At 41.0% G+C, this 19,468-nt stretch overlaps 1 protein-coding gene across 3 annotated transcripts in view; it reads left to right on the top strand.

Moving 5' to 3' along the window:
* GLI3 (GLI family zinc finger 3) overlaps window positions 1-19,468 on the top strand; it is a 276,357-nt gene that overhangs the window by 193,563 nt on the left and 63,326 nt on the right. For all 3 annotated transcript variants that reach the window (XM_063606217.1, XM_063606216.1, XM_034963994.4), the window contains exons 7-9: window positions 3,799-4,000; window positions 17,604-17,817; window positions 18,639-18,752. In XM_063606217.1, coding sequence (XP_063462287.1) covers window positions 3,799-4,000; window positions 17,604-17,817; window positions 18,639-18,752 — 530 coding nt within the window. The remainder of the gene's footprint in view (window positions 1-3,798; window positions 4,001-17,603; window positions 17,818-18,638; window positions 18,753-19,468) is intronic.

Here is a 19,468-nt window from a genome sequence, read left to right on the forward strand (position 1 = left end):
CTGGGAAGCTCATTACTACATGGAAAGTAAAAGAAATGTGTTACGTCTTCTTCAGGCGTTCTGTTGTTTGGCTTTTTAGCATAGAGAGCTTACATTTCAGATTCATCATAACCACATTTCAATTAGCGATTGTTGAAAAAAAAGTTGTGTTATTATGCAAATCAGTTATTTAAAATCTGCAAATAAAGAATTAAAATAAGAGAGAATCCTTGGAAGGTCAGCCCGCATTACTTTCCCTATTTGATGAGAATGTGTTTAGTCAGGCAGTGGCGGTTTTTATCTAAATAAAGGATGAAGCTACCCTTTTACTTTGTAAAAACTAATTAAAGGAATTTTAATTTGCCTGAGTATATGGTAAATTGATTGTCATTAAGTAGGAATTTAGATGTCCTATCATTCATCACATAAAAATAAACCTCCTTTTTCTTTGTCAGAATTTCTTATTAGAATAGAGAAACAAAACAATTAACAGAAAGCCAGATCGGAGATATCTGTGTTAGAACAATAAGAATTCTCTGGCTTACATTTAAGAAGGAAGTGGTATGATCAGTGAAGAACTGGGCTACTTCTCTTTTGGCTGTTCTGAAAATGCTTACCTTGTATTTTAGCAGCTCCCTTCAACAGAGTAACCCAAATCACTGTCCCCAAATGCTGACTTTCTCTTCTTTTGCTTGTTTATTAAGGAGTTGGGAAGAACATATTAAAGGGCTGGAAAGTTCTTAAGGCACTATATTCTTTTCCTCTAAAGTAATTGAAGTAGCATTTATTAATAGTTATTTAGTTAGAATATAAGAAGATTGCCCAGAAATTTCCACCATAGGAGATTTTTTCCAACAAAGAAGCGAAACATTAATCCTAAATTTTTATAGTGGTTGTCCATCTGCAGTGGTAGATCGAAACCTGGGATCTATCTGGTCACTCTTCATCCCTTGTTACAGATATTTAGGACTTCTTAATTAACACAACCCTCAATAAACTGGGTTCAGGTAAGCACCTGACTTTTAAATAGTGGGCATGTCTAGGTTTCAGCAAGATGTAGGACAGAGTGTTTATATGTAGCTTGTTAGGATAAACTAGTCTGTTTATGGTCCCAATTCTACCTCTCAGTGTTGGAGTGACCTTAAAAGATGAGAACAAATACTCCCTATAAGGAACATTCTAGAGATGAGGGCCCCTGAAGACCACTATTTATATTGGTGGAAATAGACTTAAATAAGAGCCAGTCTTGGAGGGAAAAACACAGAGAGGAAAGGTTCCAGCCAGGCTGTGAGCAATCCAAAGGGTTTCATGGAAAGGGTGAAAAGGTCTTGAGAGGCCCCTCACCCTCTTTGGAGGATGTGAGAGGGATCTAAGGCTCCTAGGGTTTGAGAGCATCAAATGGGCTTCTTCCTTTTGCATCACAATTAGTGATCTAAAACATTAGAGATTTTCTGGGGATATATCCACGTCCTGTCTAGCATGTGCTGTCACTTCTAACTTTGCCAGTGATCACTGAGTACCACTGAGAAGGGCAATTATTGTCCAGGATTATATGGAAGTTGATAACAAATCTGGTTTGTTCTTGGAGTTACTTGGAAGTGACATGTATTTCCTCATTGAAAAACTTCCATGAGGAAATTAGCCTCTCATGGTGAGTAAATGTGAAGGAGTTGTGTTTAATAAGGCAGATGCCATTCTAAAAGTAAGATGCTGATTTAAATGCCTTAAAAATATGCACAGGCTGGGCGCAGTGGCTCACCCCTGTAATCCCAGCACTTTGGGAGGCCGAGACGGGCGGATCACGAGGTCAAGAGATCAAGACCATCCTGGCCAACACAGTGAAACCCCCTTCTCTGCTAAAAATAAAAAAAAATTATCCGGGTGTGGTGGTGTGTGCCTGTAGTCCCAGCTACTCGGGAGGCTAAGGCAGAAGAATCGCTTGAACTCGGGAGACAGAGTTGCAGTGAGCCGAGATCGTGCCACTGCACTCCAGCCTGGCAACAGAGCAAGACTACATCTCAAAAAAAAAAAAAAAGTACATCGTTGGGATTGCTATTTTGTGCTAACATGCTCTAAATCAGGCTGGTAATGAAACTATTCTAAATGAAGGAACTCATTTTAGTTGCGCCTGAAAGAAAAATTTGAGTAGGTACCACATTTATCATTCAAGTTGGTTTTTACGTTTTATACGTGGATGGCACTAACTTAGTAAATTTCAGTTTGTGGATTTTTTTTCATTATTTCATTATTTTCATATTCAAATATGAAGTCATTCAGATTTATCTATCCCATTTAATTAAATGATCTCTAAGCATGTTGGATTGTTATCTTCTATCAAGAACCATCTCTATTGAATAAAATATTCCCAAAGAATTTTCTGGAGACCAAGAGCCTGGACATTTTTTTTTTTTAATAAAGAAAGATTACCTGCTACTTCAGTTTTTCTGGGTACCGCAAAATTGCCATGTTCCTATAAACTGGTATACTCATTCTATGAGGTATTAGAAACTCTTCATTTTACTTAAAACTAACCATGTTTTGTTTGCCTCCTACCTGGTGAGATTATGTTCTCATTCGTTCATTAAACTTTAGCTTGATGACTCTGTAATGTAAATGTGACCTTCAAAAAGGCAGAATGGACCTGTGGGCCACATTAATCTCTGTGTCTTGAAGCTCACATCTCTAATATCTACCAAATTTGAATGCAAATTGGCATTTAATTTTGAACTCTTCAGGAAGAAACCATTGTATTAAGTTGGCATGCATTTAAGTTTGAGTTACTCACCTCCAGATTTGGACTCCAGGTTAAGACTCCATCAGTGGAATCTTCTTGAAGGTTAAAAATTCTAATAAATTTATTACCCTTTATTGGGTCTGACTGGAGAAGCAAGGTCCAGAGAAGAGCTAAAATGCCCTATAGGTTCATTATACCTCGTTATCATGCTCGTAAGGGTTTCTCCTCTGCCTTGGAAAATCTGTAAACAAGCAACATCCCCAGCTTTTAAATGTTTCTTGGGATTTATCCTCTTATATGGGGAATGTAAGGCAGAGGTCCTCAACCTCGGCGACATTTGGGCCAGATAATTCTTTATTGTGGGGAGGGTGACCCTGAACATTATATAGGGTGTTCTGCAGCATTCTTAGACTCTGCCCTCTAGATTCCAGTAGCATCTGCTGAGTCCCGAAAACCAGAATGTCTTCAGATGTTGTCAGGTGTCCCTTGGGGGGCAAAATTGCTCTCAATTGAGAAGCACTGATTCAGGGTAATTATGTAGAAGTTGTTTTAGTAATGCTTTAAGTATACCATAGAGCAGGTAACTCTAGAAATCACTGCGCACTGAGGGCATAACTGAGCTGAATTTTTAATCTTAGGATACTTTAATTCATTTCCTTCCTTTGGCTCATGACTTAAAATGGTGTATGTTGGGGTGGGGAGAGTGGTATGTTGCCATTGTGGGAACCACTGTCTTTGTCGCTTGTGGTGAATTAATGATGGGAATATCTAAGCAGCCGTCAGATTCATAAATCACCAGAAATGAAAGGGATAACACATAAAAATCTCTCCCTTTTGTTTAGCAATTTATCATTTTCCCTGCACATTAATAAACAGAGCTCCCCCGAGGTAAGCCCCTGGAAGATAAATATTTCTCCCTAGTTTGCTCAACTGTAGCTAGTAGATCACATGGGGGAGGAGAGGTGCTTGTCACCGCAAGTTGCCAGCTTCTTATCCTTCACTTCTTCCACGTAGGCAAGTAGCAATAAATAGCCGGTATAGAGTCCAAATGCAGGTAATTAGGTTCTTTTTTGTTTATATAACAGGCACCAGATTCCCCAGCCCCAGGCTGTCAGCCAGGCCGAGCCGAAAACGTACACTGTCCATATCACCACTGTCCGATCATAGCTTTGACCTTCAGACCATGATAAGGACGTCTCCCAACTCCTTGGTCACGATTCTCAATAATTCCCGTAGCAGCTCTTCAGCAAGTGGCTCCTATGGTCACTTATCTGCAAGTGCAATCAGGTATGTATTTTCCTGAATCCATTATGTGTTTTTTAAATGTAATGTCAGCACTTGTTTGCACCTGTAGTGATGCATTTTCAGTACCAACTGCCTATGAGGAAGAATGAAAGTGCATGATGCTGTGCCTATACCAAGAGGCAGGTCAAATATCACAATGAATTGCAAAACCAGTTATTGGGCCCCAGATTATTTTGTGTTTGCAGACATTAGTCAATAGCCCCTATATAGAAATAGCAGTTATTGAGTTATGATGAAATCCACTTCGTAGAGACAATAAGTGTGGCAAATCTTTTTATCCAGCCTTTTCCTTGTAATAATGTTCTCTAGAGGAAAACTGACTTCATACCTGGTTGTATGACACATGTACAGAACATGAACAGAAATAAAAAGACCAGTCATGGCAGAAGTCTTGTCCTACAACTCTGAAGAGAAAGGAGTCCATTGGGAGGGAGAGAGAAACAGCAGGACTTTTTGTCTGATGGAAAATAAGTGCAGATGACATTGGAAAGCATAGTTATCAGAGGAAATCTGGCAAAAGAATATTTCTTTGTTTTTCCATTAAGTATTTTTAGCTTAATCTGAAAGATCCCTATTTTGACCATACACCTTTGTTAACCGTGGATAATTCCTTGCTTGACAGAAAGTGTTTTGACACTTCCTTCCATGAAGCACCTCATGTCTGTTTTTGCACGTGAAGGTACAAGCACAGACTTTTGTAAACATGATTAACATAAAATATTTCTTACTGCTAATGATCAACTTGGACTGATGTCAGTAAGTAGGGAATAAAAGTAAGCCAACATATGAATTTTAGGTGAATTACCTGATCATTTATTGTTTGAACTAAGCCAGCTCACAAATGGTTGAGACATAGAATTAGATAGTACTCTAATTAATTAATTTAGCAATCCTGGTTATAAACTTTAACTCTCATTTCCCCTAAATTTTTTGCCAATAATTTAAGAATTCAGTTACTAGCAATCTTTTTGAATTGTAGTTTTGTTAATTGTGAATAATTCCTTGCTTGAAAAGTACATACTAACGGATGTTTTCACTAGCCTTTGTTTTAATAAGTGAGGTTTTTTTTGTTTCTATGAATGAGCGGTAGCGTTAGTTGTTCATTGATAGGTCTTCCATGGTAGATTACAATTAGGGAAACTTCATCAGTTCAGAAAAAAAAAGTGTTTGCAGTAGCAAGATACCCACATTTAGTAAAAATAATGAATACTGTTGTGTTTCCCTAATGTTCTCCATTACAGTTTTAATTCTTGTTCAATTATCAGCAATGTTCTTCAGTAGGCAAGTTAATATTTAAATGTGGTAGATCCTAATTTTAATATGATGTCATTTTCCGCTGCTTTTCTTTGTTCTTTTCATATGGTCACTAAAGTGTGGAAACGTGGATAGCTGCAAGCAACTGTGATAGCAGTCAGTGCACAGGGAGGGGTCCTGGGGCACTTTCCAGATTAACCACTGTAGTCACAAATATAGGCTTTAGAGTTGGATATGTCTATGGTCAGATTCCAGCTTTGCCACCAACCAGCTATACAAACCTAACTTACCTCTCAGCTCTTTGAAGTTTAGTCTTCACATCTGTAAACTACAGATAAGACACCCTCTATACAGGAAGAATGCACATTTTCCTAAAGCTGGTGTGGATCTGCAATGGCAGGATGAGATTCCTACCTGGGGTGAAGTTTCAGCGGGAGCTGAGCTGGGATGGTTCATCCAGGAGAGGAGCCATCCTGTGATGGCTCTCTGTGCTACACTGCTCTCCATCCCAGTCTGGCCCCAAGGAAGCATGCCAGTCTCAGAACCCTGGCCTGGCTGCTCCTGCACTCCTGGCGAATATTCCTGGGTCATAGACTGACATGGACTGAAGGCGACTTTACTGCAATTGTGCAATTATTACATGGCATGACTAAAGTCATAGCATCCAAGTAGCAGAAATGTGGCACACAGTGATAGTCACAAAGATAACACACAAAATCACTTCATGAACATTCACTTCTCTTGTTTCTCTTTACTTTTTCTTACCTCTTGCTCTCTGCCCAGGTCTCTTGACTTTTTACAGCATTTAAAGGACATAGATTAGAATATGGTGTAGAAATGGTCATGATGCTATCTTTATTTATTCCTACCCCAGCCTCCTTAGTCCTTACGGTCTCCTGGTCTCCTCATCTTCACCCAGGTAAGCTAGTGTCAGTACTTAACGGACTGTCAATCTGCTGACTTGAAATCATCATTGCCCATTTCGTCTCCAAGGAGCTATACCACAACTCTTTATATCATTAGAGATGGAAGAAGAGATTCACTTAAAGACCAGTCAGGTCCTTGGAGGCTGTGACAGTTGGGTGCCTGGGCCCATTGTGTCCTCATTTTCTTTCTTGCCTTTGAGACTTTCGATTGCATCTTTTCTCTGTCAGTGCAATCTCTCCTTCTTTAGTATACATTTGCTGTATTTTAGGGCTATATGTCTATTCTTACACAGAGCAGGTAATGCAGATAACCCAAGATGAGATCAGCTTCCCATATAATGATGATAATAATTGTTATCATTGGCACCACTTGCCAGTTCTTTAGCTGGAGGAGTGCTAGTGCCTTGCTTACTCCTGCTGTAAGTTTCATTTTCTGAGACCTAAAAACTGACTTCAGGAATAATCAGTTAGTGGTAGCACCAGAGGATCTGGGAAAGGAAAGAAGCAAGGAGACATCTAGAAAAGGTAACTAACTTTCTCAACAGCGAAAGGTACAGGAGAGAAAGTCGACTTCAGGTGCGTTTAGCCTCTGCGACATGCTGACTAACAGGGCAGGCTCACGGCTCAGGCTCACTCACCGTTCTCACGTCACAGCTATTTGGCAAAGCAAGTGGTGTTATTATTATTATTATTATTTTTTGAGACAGAGTTTCACTCTTTTGCCCAGGCTGGAGTGAAGTGGCACGATCTCGGCTCACTGAAACCTCTGCCCGCCAGGTTCAAGCGATTCTTCTGCCTCAGCCTCCCGATAGCTGGGATTATAGTGGCCCACCACTGTGCCCAGCTAATTTTTGTATTTTTAGTAGAGACCGGGTTTCACCATGTTGGCCAGCCTGGTCTCGAACTCCTGAACTCAGGCAATCCACCCGCCTTGGCCTCCCAAAGTGTTAAGATTACAGGTGTGAGCCACCACACCTGGCCTTATTCTTGTTTTACACATAAGCCCAGTGGGTCTTTGCAAGATGAAGTTAGCAAAGTTCCGTGCCTAGTGGGCATCAGCACTAGCACTCCAGTTTCCTGCTTGTTAATTTACTCTAAACACACTTGACTTTCACACTTACATGTTTTCTAATACCTAATTTGCTGTTGGTATTGGCAGTGCATCAGTAATGATGTTTACATTTCTAAACATGTCATTAAATGTTTAAAGATACTCATTCAGTTTCTAAGAAATGCCATAGCTGTCTCCTTCACATCTATGCCCTAGTGCAAATGCGGTTAAAGATGCCTGTAATAGCATTTACCACTATTTGACGTTTCCATATTTTCTTTCTCCTTTAGTAGTCTGCTATCCATTTCTCTCCAATAGAACACAAGCACCAAAAAGCCAATCACTGTGTACCTCTTGTTCCCACCTCTGTGACACCTGCATTCTCTCATATTGATGCCATTCAGTAAATATTTCTTGAGTAAATAAATTAAGGAGCTCTCTCATGGGTAATTAGAATTCTCATCATCCCCTTATTAAAGTAAGTTTCTACATGGTGGATGAATAATTCTGGTTTTCTGAAAGTTGCAATCTGTATGAGTGTTATATTATTACATGGCCAGAGATTGATAGATACAGAGCCAGAGGGGTGAATAGAAAATAAAGGATTAAAAAAGCAAATGTCTATTTTAAGTTTGTGTGTGGTTCTTTTGTTTATATATTTACTTAATAATCCAGACTACTATAAAAATACCATATAAAACTAATATTTATTCACAAAAGCCCATTGACATATTATAACAGTACTTGATTATGTCAGATTTTTAAAAATGCATTGTCTAGACGTACCTGACAAGTCTTTTAAAATCTCATAATTAAATAGCTTTCAAAAATAACTCCATGCACATTGGAAAGTATGTTATAAAATATTGCATGTTTCAAGAAGTTGTGGCTTCTCCATCACCTGGAAGACTCCCCATCTAAGACTAGATAATTTATATTTATCAAATACAGCCAGTAACCCCCACTCTACATAGTTAAGGCTAACGTTGTAAATAGCCAGTGAATCACAGTAGGTTAAAATAGTTTACCTTTGCTAAAACCTTCTCCCTAGGAAATTGGGCCACCACTGGAAGAGAAGGTGTTTAAAATGACACCCTTCTTCTGTAGTCTTCTGGCAAATGTAAATGGGATGAAGAAATGAGTACTCTACTCATCTCTAACCCACTGGGTATCACTTTCTCACTTTCTATTTAATGGCTACAATGAAAGTGGTTTTATATTCTTAGTGGTTTTAATTCTGGTGTGACCAGGAAAGAGATCTCAGTGAAAATGACATTCCCATTTTGCACATCACCCCTCTGAGTGCCAAGATCTCCAGCTTCACAAAACAGTGCAATGTTTTTCTGTTGCCAACACTGATGAGCTCAGCCTGATGATGAGAGGGCAAGTTGTGCTTTCTGTTTCGTGGATCATCAGCCCTGTCTGACACTAGGACCCTGGAGTAAGGGTGCATCTGGCAGGTCCACTGATGCTGCCTGAGGCAGGGTGGAAGTCAGCTCGGCCTCCATAGCTCCTTGGCTCTGTGCTTAGTAAACACCTTGCTTATGTCAGAGAAATAACACGCAAATGAATTGAGAAACATACTGACAAACAGATAAATACAGTGCCAAATTACCGACGTCTTTAAAATTCTCATTCCGTCTTCTAAAAATTTGGAGATGATATTCCCTTCCCCGATTTTCAGTAAAGTAGTTAATACTACCTTAAAAAGATAGCTCTCATTTACTTCCTTAAAAGTAATTAATATTACCTGAAGTGGTAGTTAGTTTTATATAGTATTTCATTTAATCAGTTATTAATTCCCCAAATATTTAGCTGAGCTTAACTCTGTGCTAGTCGCTGTACTGGGGGAATGGGGGCTACACAAATGCCTGAGAGAGACACGACCCCCACCTTCATGGAACTTACAGAAGGGAAAAGCCGCTAAGCATATTAATAAACGAATGAATGAGCAAAGGAGCTAGTGAGGGAACAAATGAATGAACAAAGGAACAAAGGAGCAGGTAAGGGTTCTGGTCAGTGCTGTAAAGGAAATGACCCAGATGTTAAGAAAGAATAGCACCACGGGCCTAATTCAGCGGATTGGCCATTGACTTATAGGATGATGACAAGATACCCTGGAAAGCTTTCTACAAGTTTCTAAGAAGGAGGCCAAGCAGGTGAAGGCCCTGAGGTGGGAGGAGTAAGGCATTGGGGGAACTGTCAGCAGATGACAGTTAAACACGGGGCAGGTTAGCCAAAGCACAAGGTTGGCAACACAGGCAGGGTCCAAGTTATACCACAGCATCTTGGACCACATATCTAAGGACAATAGGAAGGGCCTAAGATCTGGGGCCTTAGATCTGGAAGAGCAGAAATCTAAGGGCCTTCCCTGGAGGCCCCCCACAAGGCTGTTTAATTTTACAGATAAGGAAACTGATGTTAAGAGAGGTTAGCAGACTGAATCAAAGGCACTCAGTTACTCACATGGCAGAACCACAAATTCAACCTGGTGGGTCGAACTCTGAGTGTTCACCAGACACACTTCTTTCTCTCTTAGAAATCCTCAAATGAGAGGCATGGTGAAAAGCATTGGCGGGAAATGCTATTTATAATAGAAATAATAATACCTGATGATATTTTGAAGAAACGGATTATGCATATATTAACATGATTTTTCTAACCACATCTAACATACCTGATGAGCCAGATCTCATGTAAGAGTGTGTTATTGCCATTCACGTTCATTGAGGTCATATCTATTTGGCTGCTTAATGGCAAGTAGCTTTTTAGTTTTTTAGATCAGTTTCATAATGTAAAACCTAATGTATTTTTCTCCAAAGCATTATTCAGAGAGCGTATGCCTAAATGTAAATGTTGAGATACTTAAGAGCATGTGGGTCTTTATTTGTGTACTCTACTTCTGAGGCTGGGCTGGGTTTCCAATAAACTTGCCCTGGAAACTTTTATAGATGGAAGTGGAAGCTTTATTTTTTTCCCTCTCAAATAGAAGCACATGTGTGCATGTGTGTCCCTACACATATACAAGTAATGATAGCTGTTGGCCCATTCTCTGCAAAACTGAAAAAAAAATGGTTCTTTGGATGGCAGCTGTTGTGCAGCGAATTCCACAGCTGTAACCAGAGTGAGGATGACCTCTTAGTGCAACAGTCACAAAGTAGCCAGGAAGTTTGTCTTGGCTTTGAATGTGTCTCTCTCCCCTCTCTTTTCTTGAAGTCAGTTTCTCACATTCTGGTACCATGTCATCTCAGTGGTTCCTGTTGCCTGACTTTACTTCCAATCTTGATTTCATGAGCAAAAGAGTTAGGAGAGGTGGGATACTCATTGGATTCTTCTTCGGCCTATAGAAAACTCGGTTTGTTGTAGCATGAAGTTTCTTAATTCCAGTGCCCTGACCTAAAGGAATACATCCTGATACTATCACATGAGTTTCTTTTAAGGATGTTGAAAAAATTCAAACCTGAATGAAATTTAACAACCAAAGCAATTGGAAGAAGTGTTTTATAGGTGGCGGGTAGACAGAGTTGATTTTACATTTACATTTACAAGACATTTCCCAAGAATCCAGAAGTGCCACATATTCATTACTCTTCACATTGGACTGAGAGCTGGCGCCTTTGTGACGGAGTGTGATTACCACTCACGCCAGGGCTTGCCTGTGGCTTAGTTCTCTAATGCATCACCTACCTGCCCAGCTCTGTGCACACCACGCTGGGTCATTGAGAGATTTCAGAGATGAACCTGGAAACTGAAGAGCCTTCCTTTCTGCTCAGCTTCCCACATCCTCCTGTGCCCTTTCCCCACATATATCATGTGCTGATGCAGAAACCCTGGCACTGTGATTACATGGGAGTGAGATATTCCATGGCAACTCTAGGAAAAGTTGTTATTTTAGGGAAGGGTTAAGAATGTCCTGTGGATTGAAATCATCAAACAATAAAATAGTAGCTTTTACCTTTGAGTGTGTGGTGGCTGGATGATACGGCCTCTTGACATTTTTCGTACTTTCCTCTATTGTTTTCTTTATTTTTATGTAAAAACAAATTTCTTGAATATTGTAATCAGCTCTTACTTACCATTCCAATTTAAAGGGCTACAGCAAGCCATATTATGCTGCTTTATTTATAGTACCATTGTTAAGGAATCCAGTATATCCCCTGCGCTCTGACCCCCCTGCCGTATATAGAATTCCTGAAGCATTTAAAAAACATAGGCTTTTCTCATATACTGTTTTGATTGGGTTTTATCTATTTGATTTGAATATTAATGACTTTGAAGTGCCTATATGTATAGTAGGGTAAATAAATGTTTAATGATTGATTTTCTACAATATGAACTCTCAGTGTTTCCATTTTATATATTATTTTGGGAATAAATAAAAATTGTATTAGCAGAATGGATCACAAGGGTTTCTGTACAAATGTTGACTTACATCACTTCCTTGGTGTGAAAAAAATAAATATTTATTGTGAAAGCCAAACATGATTATGTATTTCCAGGTTTAATGTATTAATTATAAATTATATGTAACTTTCTGGTTACAAATAATTATTTTTTTCTTTGGCAATATAAATGGGATTTGTATAAAGTACTCAGTTAAAACTTGCTGAATTAATGAATGAGATGCAGTGTGTAGACTTTAGGACATTTATTTTGGTTGCTTAGCAGTTTTCCTTTTACCTGTACTCTGTTTAGCCCTGTTGGGTATAGTTTTTGAGATTCTCAGAAGGGAGACTTCCATGTAAGTGAGGTGTTACTGTGCTGTTTACTGTAATGCTAAGAAACAAGAACCAGTTTGCAAACTTTGATCACACTTTTTAAGAGTATTGACAAAACTTTATATGTCTGATTTCTGATGTATATCTACATCAGAACTTTCTTAAAGATTCAGACTTTGATAATTTTATTTTGAAGTCTTCATAAAATAGAAAAAATGGTTCCCAGTCAGACAACGGTTTGTTAATCACTTTTAACTGAGCTCAGAGCTGAATATGGAGATGAAACTGACTGAGAAATTATCCTTATTTAGACCCTGCATCCAGTGGAATGCCCTTTCAAACTAACAATCCAGTGACCATACATCTGCTCTGATTAGTAAGCTATCTAACAACCACATTTTTCTCCTTGTCTGCTCTTTAGTAAAATAAAGGGCAAATTAACTTTTAAATTAATTTATTCTGGCTTTATAATTGTTGCCCTAGAAGAATGTTTCTCAAAGTGTATTGTGAGGAACACTGGTCTCTGGAAGCTCCTCCACATCCTGCTGCCACCTGTATCTGGGGTGCACATTAGGAATGCACAGAGAAACAGGCCTGGGCTGTATTCCTAAGAGTTTGATGACCTTGGTACTTCTTTCTCTTTCTCTCCATTACACTTACTTACCTCAGGAGGCCTCTGACTGTGTTAGCACGTTGCTTGGGAAGATCTGGGCCATCTAACACTTTCTTTCTACTGATCTTATTAGCTAAATATAGATTAACAGTTACAGGTCACATTTTTATAAATGTTTGTTGTTATTGTCTTAAATTACCCCATCTTTCATATAGTTATTTAGAAACAAAAGCTATAAAAGTAATTTTAGAAATAATAACAGATTAATTGTTGAATGCAGAGAATTCAGAATCAGAATGTAAAATTAATTTCTGGTGACTCGTTGGAAAGAGTGGGGTGAACAGAAACATGGAGGCTATGAGGATGGGAAGCACAGGTACCAAGGTTTAGACTGTAGATTATGTCCTGCTCTAGAGAAGGTATAAGAGATTATTAACAATTTCAACTATGGGCTGGGTGCGGTGGCTCATGCCTGTAATCCCAGCACCTTGGGAGGCCGAGGCGGCCGGATCACTTGAGGTCAGGAGTTCAAGACCAGCCTGGCCAACATGGTGAAACCCCATCTCTACTAAAAATACAAAAATTAGCTGGGCATGGTGGTGCATGCCTGTAATCCCAGCTGCTCAGGAGGCTGAGGCAGGAGAATTGCTTGAACCTGGGAGGCGGAGGTTTCAGTGAGCTGAGATCGTGCCACTGCACTCCAGCCTGGGAGACAGAACGAGTCTCCATCTCAAAAAAAAAAAAAAAAAAAAAAAAATCAACAATAGTAATACTTTCTATTTGTAGGAAATTGTGGAATGAATACATGAACTATTTAGGAAGGTTCTTATTCAGGGCCCCTAAAAATAGAATTTACCTTTTGTTTTTAATTCTGATATCTTTAATCAGCAAAGTCTGTCCTGTGCCATTGAAGTGCTGCAGAAAAAAATGGATGTAGACACTAGCTTCGTTTGTGTAATACTGCTTTACAGACATGTTGTCAAATTGTAGTTTTCAGAGGAAAACATAGTTTTCTTTGAGGTGACTCTTCTGAGTGTGGTAGGCAGGATAACGGCCCCAAAGATGTCCACATCCTAATCCCCAGGACCTGTGAATAGGTTACCTTCCATGCCAGAAGGACTTTTGCAGGTGTGATTAAGCTAAGGATCTTGAGATGAGAAGATGATCCTCGATTATCCGGGTGGCAGTGATGTAATCACAGGAGCCCTTGTGAGAGGGAAGCAGGAGAGGCAAGTTAGGGTCGGAGGAGGAGGAGGAGGAGGCCTGAGTGATGTGGACCCCTGAGCCAAGGAATGTGGGCAGCCTCCAGGTAATGGAACAGGCAGGGAGCCTAGACCGTCTGGAATAATGCAGCCCCGCTGGCCTATTGCAGACTTCTGACTTCCAGAACTGTAAGGTAATAAACAGTGTCTGTTGTTTTAAGCCACTCAGTTTGGGCTGTTTGTTGCAGCAGCAACAGGGAACTAATAGACACTGAAGAATGGATTCAGTCACTCATTGACTCAGTACTGCGTGTCTGCTCTGCCAGGCACACTGCCCGGCCCAGCTGGACCTTGCCTCCTAGACAGAGAGACAGAAAGAGTTTTAGAGAGTACTGCGTGCTGCCATAAGAATAGAATTGTCACGCAGTAGAAAACGATGGGGCAAGGAGGTGCAGAGGGGGCTCGTTTTGGTAGGGCATGAGTCTAAGAAGGCCCCTCTGAGGAGGTGACATTTAAGCTGGAACGTGAATGTTAAAAAGGAAGTGGCCATTGTGAGCTCTGGAAGCCAGGGGTTCCAGGCAGGGGACACTGAGTGCTGAAGATGCAGAGGGGCTCATGCTGTGACAGGAGGCAAAAGGATGCAGGACTCTCCTCCTCCACGGCCCTCCCCACCTTGATTTAAAGGAGGAGGCTGTGGTGGCTCAGGTTTTCTTATCCCCCCAGTGGGAAAACCTCAGGAGAATCTTTTCATACCTTGATCTTGCCCAAGAGAGTTGAGGGTATGCGTGGGAGGCATCCTTTCTCATGGGCATTTTGTCTGCGACTCTTGACATCCGTTTGCTGTGCCCAGTCATCGCCCGTCCTCTGCCCCAGCACTCTGATGGCAGTGTTCTGAGAGCAGAGGAGCCTTGACTCCCAAATCTGTTAAGTGATACTGTGTCAGAGCTGAGAACTTTCTACTTTTGTCATCAAATTCTAAATTGGCTTTGTCATCTGGAGTGGAGCAGCCCTCCTGCACACAGTCCCTGGCAGGAGCGGCAGCAGAAGGCTGAGGGCCAGCCCTTCTGGGTCCAGACAAGCTGTCCCATACCCTGCCCTGGCCCAGGTCTGTGCACGAGGAGGAGGAGAATGTTTCTGTTGTTGGCTTCTTATGAATAAGCACTGAAGGCTCAGGATCACCGTCCACTGTGTGTTCCCTCATAGCCCTTGCAGTCTAATTGTTGATGTGGATTTTAGAGAACATTTATTCCTGTCACCTGGTTTTACCAGCAAAAAGGTGGAGGCCCTGAATGGGGATATGGCCAAAGTATGTGAAGAGCTTTCAGAACCCCTACCCCTGCTCCCCGAGGACAAGGAGGATCGTAGACCTAGGAAACTGCGGTGGGAATGCTGAGTCTTATCTTTTGTAAGGATATCTCCTACATCTTTTTATTTCTTTATTTTTATTTATTATTATTATTATTATTATTTATTTTTGAGACGGAGTCTTGCTCTGTCACCCAGGCTGGAGTGCAGTGGCACGATCTTGGCTCACCGCAACCTCCGCCTCTCCAGTTCAAGTGATTCTCCTGCCTCAGACTCTCGAGCAGCTGGGATTACAGGTGCATGCCATCACGCCTGGCTAATTTTTGTATTTTTAGTAGAAACGAGGTTTCGCCATGTTGGTCAGGCTTGTCTCGAACTCCTGACCTCAGGTGACCCACCCGCCTCAACCTCCCAAAGTGCTGGGATTACAGGCGTGAGCCACCGCGCCCGGCCTCCTACATCTTTTTTAAAATGCACTTCCCTTATCCGTCTGTGAATGCTTTTGAGTTGCTTTTGTATAAAATCAAGGGCATGTTTTTTGAATGGTCTCTATTTTTAATTAAGTACTGATTTTTTAAGCCCCCAAATGTCGTGTCTCCCAGAATTAGAAGTGTAAATGACCTTCAGGGACCCTCTTCCAACTCTGCCAGATAGTCTAGGCTCCTAGAACCCTGGAAAGGTGTTTGGAGATACATGCAAAGTCTGTGTGCCATGGTAATTATATGTGAAGTGGGTTATTTTTGGTTTTGTTTATTTAATGAATAGAATAACGTAGTTACACTTAGTAATACTCATTCACCCAAAGGAACGGGGGCTGTTAAATCATTGTGTTTTTTGATGAATGGCTTGTACACTGAAAAATAAATTGGACAAACTGGCATAGAGCTCAGTGAACATGAAATCAGCTATTAGAAGAAAGCTTGTGAACAAATTCTGAGGCAGATATGCATCTTTTGATTAATGCCCTATCAATCATCCGCACAGCTACCTTAGCTAAGTCTTGCCATAATCATTCATGCTTGCTTTTGGAAACACTGGCAGTAACTATAACGCTGCAGAAACGGAATATTATTACTGATTTCTCCCTAACTTACTGTGAACAATGACTGTTTTCACCACGTTTCTGCTTTCCTTTATTAAGGAAATACAATGTAGAATGAAAGGAGAGTTTCTCAAAGCCTGGTGAGATTCTCCTAGGGTATTCTTAATGATATTCAGTCTTAAATGGGCAAGCTATTGTAATGTAAGGTTCTCTGCAGGAATAATAGTAATGTAATCCCATTGAAGCTGCCTGTTATGGATTGTAGTCAAATAGGCAAAATGTAGAGTCACATTAATGAACAGAGTATATCTTTGGAATTATTACTTAAAGTTGTTGAAATGGTTTGAATTTTGCTATTGTAATTATTTTATTCTCCTTTAATGCGCTTAATAGCCATAGTAATTAACCCACCAGATTGGAAATTTGCATGAGTTCTAACTTTGACATTACAAGAAACCCTGATTCTTTCTGGGTATTACACAGCAGGACAGGGAGAAATACATACATATATATATATAAATATTTTTTTCACTGATTATTTTTTTAAAAAGAAATTTCCATGAATGCAATTATTAGTTTTTCATGCATTTTTAAGCCATTGGCAAATTCCTTAAGAACACTCCATTCTTTTAAGAGGATTTGATTCCAGAACCACACTGGCACAAAGAATGATTTGGCATTGCCTGCTGGTCGAGAAATCTTTAGGTATTATCACTGCTTCCTCAGGACTTACTGTAGCCTGGGAAATAGTGTGGCATAATAAAGTGATGACAGTCATTAGCATGCATAATGGGCTTTAATAGACATTAAATGCTGTTTAGCTAGAAGAGGGAGCAGTGCTCTCCCACTGGAATATTCCTCCATCGAAGCCCATTGATCACTGATTTCAGCGGGGAGAGGTTAATCCATCAGCTTCTGTAACCAGACGGCACTGATGGAAATTCTTTAGGTGGCATTCTGGATGAACCAAGCTTTCCATCTTTACAAACAAATGAGTGATATGACAAGCATGGTGTTCAAAACACATTTAACCAATTGATTTTCTTTCCTCTTGTAATAAGATCTGGAGACATGTGAAAGCGTGCGGTGTGAGCTAAGATTAAAGGAATCGCTCCATGCACAGGAACATACGGAACTAAGAGCCAATAAAAGTCCTATAAAGCATGTAGTCACCCATTCTCTTTTTATATAAAGTTTGTTATTGCAATAAATAGTTATTATTGAACTGATGCCTTTTATTTCCGTTTTTGCAGAATCTTGTTTTAGGTCTGCGTGTATGCCTGCGTGCGTGTCTCATCTCAGTGTTCATCTTTCTCTTAGAAGTTTTCAAGATGCTTGGCAATAATCCTACCTTCTCATTTAAACAAATTTGATTTGGGATGGTAAAATTATAGATAGAAAGCTGCAGATCTTGTGTACTTGTCTGAGCTCAGCGTTTAAGTGATGATCGTCTTTTTTTATCTCCCCCGCGCAGCCCTGCCTTGAGCTTCACCTACTCTTCCGCGCCCGTCTCTCTCCACATGCATCAGCAGATCCTAAGCCGACAACAGAGCTTAGGTTCAGCCTTTGGACACAGCCCTCCACTCATCCACCCTGCCCCAACTTTTCCAACACAGAGGCCTATTCCAGGGATCCCTACGGTTCTGAACCCCGTCCAGGTCAGCTCCGGCCCTTCTGAGTCCTCACAGGTGAGAGGGACAGGTCGATGCACCCGGCCGTGCTGGTCAACCGAGGGTGGGGGCAGGCCACCACGTCAGCTGTTAATCAACACGGCACCTCTGTGTTCTCACAGCCTCTGTGCTAGCATCCTGTCTTCTTAATGCTGAGGTCTAGTCTTCAGTTTTGGTGGACGTGTTGTGTAAATGCTTCTCATCAAAGAGTTTTTTCCCCCAGGGTCATTTTCCCATGGGCATAGCAGCAGGCTGCTTGATAAGGCTTCACTGTGACCTGGTGCCATCTGTAACCTGCATCCCATGTCAGTGCAGCATGTGGATGCATTGCTCTCATTTGGTCACTGTTCACTCCCTCCGCTAGAACCACAGTTGCGACTTACCACCAGGTGGTACTTTAGAGTAAGACTAAAACTGTGCTTTGCCCTGCGTTAACTGTTGCCACTTTGATATTGTTTGGAGAAGAATCTGGTTGCTCTAATTAAAGAACTTCACAAATGGAACGTGTTGGTCTTCTACCCTCCTCACAACTTTATTCTTTTGAAATACCCTGTTGGAGCTTGTTAAAGCCTAGGGCCTCAGCTCCATTCTTCTAGCTTTTAAAAGCCATAGAGAGTTTATACTCATGAGTTAAAAATGAAGAGCTGCTGCATGAACGTATTTTCTAGCTTTGAACATACCATCTGAACTCTGCTTACCCTGGGATTGGAGAATTATCAGAGTCATTGCTTTATAGCCAAATAAGACCGCTTGTCCCGAGTTGGCAAGGTTTTAATTATGGTACTGCTCCTTGTTGATGAAAATCTTTTTGTCTCTGACTCTGCAAATGTGACCAGCAGAACAAGCCCACGAGTGAGTCTGCAGTGAGCAGCACTGGTGACCCGATGCACAACAAGAGGTCCAAGATCAAACCCGATGAAGACCTCCCCAGCCCAGGGGCTCGGGGGCAGCAGGTAGGACACCCAGGCCACACAGGCCAGCGCCCACTCCTCCCAAGACTGGTGTCTTTGGGTCAGCTCCCGCTTCCTCCCCAGACCTGGTGTCTTTTTCACGGCAGTTCCTTGTCCACTGCATTGTTGACCTTGGCCATACTCTACATGTTGTACAAAAGGCTAGATATGGAGTGACTAAATCGTTTTTCTAGCTCAGAAGCAAACACAGGCAGTGCAGGAAGCCATGCGGGACATACCTTCTTGATAGTTGAGGCAGCTTGGGAGTATAGGCAACTGTAGTTCGTAGAGGAAATGGTTGCATTAATTTGTTGCTGGCCACAGGTGCGACCAGGCCTCAGTCCTCATCTGTGATTTTGGGCCTGAATTATTGAGCTCCTGGACCCAAGCCTGAGCTGTGGCGGATCTACTGATGGCTCCTATATCATTTTTTCTTATTTTGCTACTTCCCACTTTCTAGGAGAGCCTGGCGAACCAGAAGGGATGAAAACATAACTAACCTAAGGCTGGTTAGATTCTGGCACTCAGCCTAAAATTCTGAAAGGAAGAGTGTAGGATTTCAATCTGGACTCCACCTCTAGTCACTTAAATTCTCTGGGCCTCAGTTTAAGGATGTGTAGGTTATACCCATAATATCATCTCATAGGGCTCTCAGCCTGATGCAGGAAGGAGCTCCATGAATGCTAATTCCCCAACATAGAGATTGGACAAGAGTCCAG

The sequence above is a fragment of the Pan paniscus genome, chromosome 6 (assembly GCF_029289425.2).
Source record: "Pan paniscus chromosome 6, NHGRI_mPanPan1-v2.0_pri, whole genome shotgun sequence".
Classification (NCBI taxonomy): domain Eukaryota; kingdom Metazoa; phylum Chordata; class Mammalia; order Primates; family Hominidae; genus Pan; species Pan paniscus.